The 6,290-nt window shown below is 38.9% G+C and overlaps 1 protein-coding gene across 1 annotated transcript in view; it reads left to right on the forward strand.

The window, feature by feature from the left end:
• Nucleotides 1-6,033, forward strand: part of LOC104267681 (neuroligin-4, X-linked) — an 81,405-nt gene extending 75,372 nt beyond the window's left edge. Inside the window, exon 5 of the mRNA XM_009867417.1 lies at nucleotides 5,132-6,033. Coding sequence (XP_009865719.1) covers nucleotides 5,132-5,981 — 850 coding nt within the window. The 3' untranslated portion in view covers nucleotides 5,982-6,033. The remainder of the gene's footprint in view (nucleotides 1-5,131) is intronic.
• The last annotated feature ends 257 nt before the right edge of the window (nucleotides 6,034-6,290 follow it).

A 6,290-nucleotide genomic window follows, 5' to 3' on the forward strand; every position in this document is an offset into this window, starting at 1 on the left:
ATAATTAGAAATGCCTCAGTTTAAATTAAATTTTAAAGCTAGTGAAAACAAATAATCAGAGATCAAAAGGAAAAATAATAATAAAAAATACTTTTGTTCTAGCAATAGGATGAAGAAAAAGCAAAGTTCCCTACCAAGTTATCTCATTCCTATGAGAGCCACTACTGAAAGTCTAGAACTGAAAATATATTATTTGTATTATATTTTTATCACCATGATTACAGCAGGTTTTTAAAAGAAGATTTCCTAACAGCCTTTTGTTCCATAATTGCACACTTGAGCCTCAGGAATGTCCAGAAACACAAATGTGATTTGAGAGGCTAAAAAAAGCAAAGGGAAATTTGAAGTTAAATTACATATGAAGAGTTCTGTCAAGCAGCAGTATGTACATCTATATTTTATGTCTATCTATAAAATTGTTAATGATAAGATAAACTGCCCAGCTACCTAAGAAAAGGACTTAACACGTCATAAGTTGCAGCTGATTGTATTAGTGGTCTCCAGTGTACACAGAAGGAGGGACAAGGAAAGTCAAAATCCTCTTATTTATTTGCACTGAATATATTTATTCAATTATCATTAGTCTGTAAAACCAAGATGCATACATTATTAGATCCTTTATTTAGGACTGGACTGAATTATTCCATTTTCTTCTGAAAAGATACCTAACCTCCAAATCTGGAGAGAGTATTCGGACTATCAACTCTGGAGTTGATGCCAACAATAGGGTTCTGATATCCTCAGAAAAAAAAACAGCCCTCCCTGTCTCTAGGGCTGATTTTTGTTTTTCTATTCCTTGTTTCAATGGAAATGTTCATGCCCATGCACAGCCATGTAAACAAGACTAACCTTATGAAATGTAATTTTCTCTCTTGTGTTTGGAGGAGGTGGTAACATGATTGGCTATTCCTCACAGATATAAAAAGAAGAGATGGAGGTAGAGAATGGAAGAGAAAAAAGAAAGGGAGGTTGATATTTGTTTTGTGGGCTGTTTCTTGCTAAAACCATCATCTGCTGTCATTTTAATAAGGTCATTAAAAAAAAAAGATAAAAACAAGTGAATGTCCAGTTTATCTTATTGAAATGAGTGATCAGCTGCTTAATCTCCTGTACTGTGTATCAAGTACATCTCATTTACATGTTTAATGTATACAAGTTTAATGTATACGTTTTCTCTAGAATCATTCCTAGAGTCTTCTGTGCTTGGAATCAAAACAACAAAGGGGGAGAACACAGGATGGATTTTGTGCTGTAACTCTTGCATGCTTTGGAGTTTCTGGGAAGAAAAATGTTTTGCCTTTTGATAATCTTGCAGATTTTTAATTTGCTTTAGAATTTATATATTGAAACCCAAAGTACTGCAGTACTAGATATGTTGAATTAGAACATTATCTTCTGCTCTGGATTTGCCAAATCTTTCAGTCTGTGCTTTAAGATCAAAATAAATACTTTTATTTCCTTCTAGAAAGCAGGTTAGAATCCCTCAAAGTAGCAATATACACCTACTACTGTACTGCTTGGAAATGTCTATTACTACTCTAGCTTCAACTAGGATGAGCAATTACTAAGCAAATAATTTTTTGTTGAGACGGTAGATAGATATATGGATAGATAGATAGATAAATAGATAGATAGATAGATAGATAGATAGCTTCTGGAACTTCTAATTTATATCTCATTGGGATGCAAAAGATTAGATGCAGTACAAAATAAATAACAAAAAAAAAACCCACCACGAAACCACCGGAAAATCCCCCAAACACCTAAAACCACAAGCATAAGTAAACCAAAGTACCAAAATTATATAGAAATATAGTTCTTTCTTTCACTCAAAAGAAGGTAAAATAAGTTCTTTCAAGCAGACAGATGAACATAGGAACCATAAGATTATTGACATCAAATTACCAGTCTGGTTTAAGAACTAAGGAATGGCTCTTTATGAACAGCAAAGGAATGCTAAACTAGGCAATCATGTTCATGAGCTTTTGAAAATGGAAAAAGAAAAAAACTAAGAAGCTTTGAAATCTGTAGCAGTGGGTCTTGGTATTCCCCTAACATGCATAACAGTATATTGGAAGAAAAGGAAAATATTAGAATCATTTTCACAGGAAATAAACTAATGCATATGGGAATGGAAAGGAGAATGGAAATTTCTCAGAGTAATGCATGGAAAATAAATCACGTACTCTCAGTATAATATCTCACAAAGTCTGCTGCAAAATAAGATTCAAACTCATGCACAACAGAATACTAAACTCAGTGTTAGTGCCTTTAAATGTCTGTATTTTTTAATGTCAAGAGGAAATCATATATGTAAAGTTTACTGAAATTTTAAGGACATTTTAAAAATCACCGAATTTAAATGCTTTTTGTCCCATTGGTTTGTCTTTTTTCCGAACCTCTAAGAAGGAAAGAAAAAAAACACCAAATGGGACAAGCATAATTTCAATTAAATATTTGAGTTCTCAGTTTTGAAATGATCTCTGAGTAGTGTACTACTCTTATCTCAACTACTACTTCACTACTATAAAACCTGGTGATCTCAGCTAATATGTTTCTCATCTCTACAAACCGGGACAGAATTAAGGCTTACTGTCCTATGGCCATTAGATGTAGTTATTTAGTAGTGATGAGCACACAGAACTTTCAAGTAGCAATCTGCTAATACAAATGATGGAAAGATTTGCAGCATACAAGTACTTTAAAGGCTTTTCCATAAAGCAGATACTTGAATGAAGGAGGAGTAATAGCTCAGTAAAGGGACACAAAGAGAAATCATTCCCAGTTTTATGTGTTAAGCTGTTACTTCATATTTTGAAGGGTTTTTTTGTAATATACACATAGAATCATAGAATCATAGAATCATAGAATGTTAGGGGTTAGAAGGAACCTCTAGAGATCATCTAGTCCACCCCCTTGCCAGAGCAGGATCCCCTAGGGCAGCCACACAGGAACGCATCCAGGTGGGTTTTGAAAGTCTCCAGAGAAGGAGACTCCACAACCTCTCTGGGCAGCCCCAGTTAGTTATCTGTCATCCTCACAGTAAAGTTTCTCCTAATGCTGAGGTGGAACTCCCTATGTTCTAGCTTATACCCATTATTTCTTGTTTTATTGTTGGGCACCACTGAAAAGAGACTGGCCCCTTCCTCTTGGCACCCACCCCTCAGATATTTTTATATGTTAATAAGATCTCTTCTCAGCCATCTCCCTTCAAGGCTAAACAGCCCCAGTTCTCTCAATGTCTTCATAGGAGAGATGATCAAGTCCCTTAATCATCCTCATAGCTCTCCATTGAACTCTCTCTAGCAGATCCCTCTCTCTCTTGAATTGGAGAGCCCAAGACTGGACACAATGTTCCAGGTGTGATCTCACCAGGGCAGAGTAGAGAGGGAGCCGAACTTCCCTAGACCTGCTGCACACACTTTTCTTAATGCAGCCCAGGATACCATTGGTCCTCTTGGCTGCAGGGGCAAATTGCTGTCTCATGGACAACTTACTGTCCACTAGGACTCTAAGGTCTTTCTCCATGGTGCTGCTCTCCAGCAGGACTTCCCCTGATCTGTACTGGTGCCTGGTGTTATTCCTCTCCAGATGCAGGACTCTACTCTTGTCCTTATTGAACTTCATGAGATTAATCTTTGCCCAGCTCTCCAGCCTGTCCAAATCTTGTTGGATGGGGAGCACAGCCTTCTGGTGTGTCAGCCACCCCTTCCAGTTTCGTATCATCATCATATTTGCTGAGGGTGCATTCTGTCCTCTCATCCAGGTCATTGATGAAGATATTGAACAAACCTGGACACAGATCCTTGGGGAACAACACTGGCCACGAGCTTCCAACTTGATTTTATTCAGCTGATCATAACCCTCTGAACTCTTTTGCTGAGCCAGTTCATAATCCACCCCACAGTCCAATCATTTATCCCACATTTCTTGAGTTTAACTATGAGGATATTATGGGGGACAGTATCGAAAACCTCACTGAAGTCAAGGTATATGAGATCCACTGCTCTCACTTCATCAACACATTTGGTCACGTCCTCGTAGAAGGATATCAGATTAGTCAGGCAAGGTTTCCCCTTGGTAAATCCATGCTGGCTATTCCTGATAACCTTCTTTTTTTTCAATTGACTAGAAACGGCCATCAGAATGAGCCCCTCCATCACCTTTGCAGGGATGGAGATGAGACTGGCTGGAATGTAGGTGACTGGGTCCTCCTCCCTGCCCTTTCTGAAGACTGGAGTGACATTGGCTTTCTTCCAGTCTTCAGGCACCTCTCCCGTTCCCCATGATTTTTCAGATATGATAGAAAGCGGCTCAGCCACAACATCAGCCAACTCTCAGCACATGTGGATGCACCCCGTCGGGGCCCATGGATTTGTGCATTTTCAGTTGCTCCAAGAGGTCTCTAACCCAGTCCTCACTGACCAGTTGAGAGTCATCCTCACTCCAGTTTTGCTCCATTACTTCCAGTGACTGGAATTCCTGGGGACTGTCCTTAGGAGTAAAGAATGAGGCAAAGAAGACATTCAGTAATTCTGCCATCTCTGCATCCTCTGTTATCGTATCTCCAGCCTCATTTAGGAGCATACTCACTTTTTCTCTATTCTTTCTTTTCTCACTAATGTATTTGAAGAAATTTTTCTTGTTTTCTTTTACTCTAGCCAAGTATAAATTCTTACAGTCACATGGAATTTCAGTGTTGCCATAGGGATTAGACACACATGTTTACTCCTTAGAGCAGTGGAAGTAGTGGTACCTTAAATAAGAAAGTTAATGTTAAACCTTGAGAAGATCTGAACCTATACCTCTGCTATGGGGAGAGGTAATCATTAGCTCTCTTAAGACAGCTTTGGAGTGTGGTACTGAATTAATTTAAGATGAGCTTTTGGGAGCTGAAACACAACCATTTCTTTGTTTTTGTGTAAAAAGCTATTATAATGTCTGAGATTCACTGTACAGTAAGTAATTTTTCTTGTGTTTGTTAACATGTTTAGTTAGGGAGATTTTTTAGCTTCTGCTTTTAGGTTGTGTTAATTATTGGATAAACCATTAACTAAAGGATGGAGTATCTTTATTTGTTTTTTGGAGTTTTTTTTAATGACTATAATATTGCCTGTTTTTATTTTTGTAGAGATCCAAACCAGCCTGTTCCACAGGACACGAAGTTCATCCACACAAAACCCAACCGCTTTGAAGAAGTGGCCTGGTCCAAATACAATCCTAAAGACCAGCTTTATTTGCATATTGGCCTGAAACCTCGAGTTCGGGATCACTACCGAGCAACAAAAGTTGCTTTCTGGTTGGAGCTTGTACCACACCTTCACAACCTTAATGAGATATTTCAGTATGTTTCCACAACAACTAAAGTCCCCCCTCCTGATATGACATCATTTCCTTACGTGACACGACGTTCTCCTGGTAAATTGTGGCCAGCCACCAAACGCCCAGCAATGACACCTGCCAACAATCCCAAACATTCAAAAGACACCCATAAAACAGCTCCGGAGGATACAACAGTTCTGATAGAAAACAAGCGCGATTATTCCACGGAGCTGAGTGTCACCATTGCTGTGGGGGCCTCCTTGCTGTTCCTCAATATTTTAGCTTTTGCTGCATTGTATTACAAGAAGGACAAGCGGCGTCACGAGACTCACAGGCGCCCTAGTCCCCAGAGGAACACAACCAACGATATCGCACACATACAGAACGAAGAGATTATGTCCTTGCAGATGAAACAGCTAGAACATGACCATGAGTGTGAGTCACTGCAGGCGCATGACACCCTGAGACTAACTTGCCCACCTGACTACACGCTTACTTTGAGAAGGTCCCCAGACGACATCCCGCTAATGACACCCAACACTATAACCATGATTCCAAACACATTAACAGGAATGCAGCCTTTGCATACTTTCAACACCTTCAGTGGAGGACAAAACAGTACAAATTTGCCCCATGGACATTCAACCACTAGGGTATAGCTCAGCCCTTCCCCCTCTACATTCACAAGCCACTTGGAAGAAAGAAAAAAAAAAAAAAGGAAAAAAAGAAAAAAGAAGAGGATAAAGTTATAATACCATCCATTGAACGCCTTGTCAAAGCCTAAAGTAAAAACAAGTAAAAGAGAAGGACAGTCATTATTTTCTTACTGATCCTTCCCACAGAAACTCTCTGATGTTAAAGATCAACTAGAAACCCTGTGAAATGTGAAAAGTGTACATTGCTGTTACGATACTGCTTTAAGATCTCAGCCACTTTGATTGAAAATTGAGCCCAGAAGACGTCACTTA

Source organism: Apaloderma vittatum, unplaced genomic scaffold (assembly GCF_000703405.1).
Source record: "Apaloderma vittatum isolate BGI_N311 unplaced genomic scaffold, ASM70340v1 scaffold5964, whole genome shotgun sequence".
In the NCBI taxonomy this organism is placed as follows: Eukaryota; Metazoa; Chordata; class Aves; order Trogoniformes; family Trogonidae; genus Apaloderma; species Apaloderma vittatum.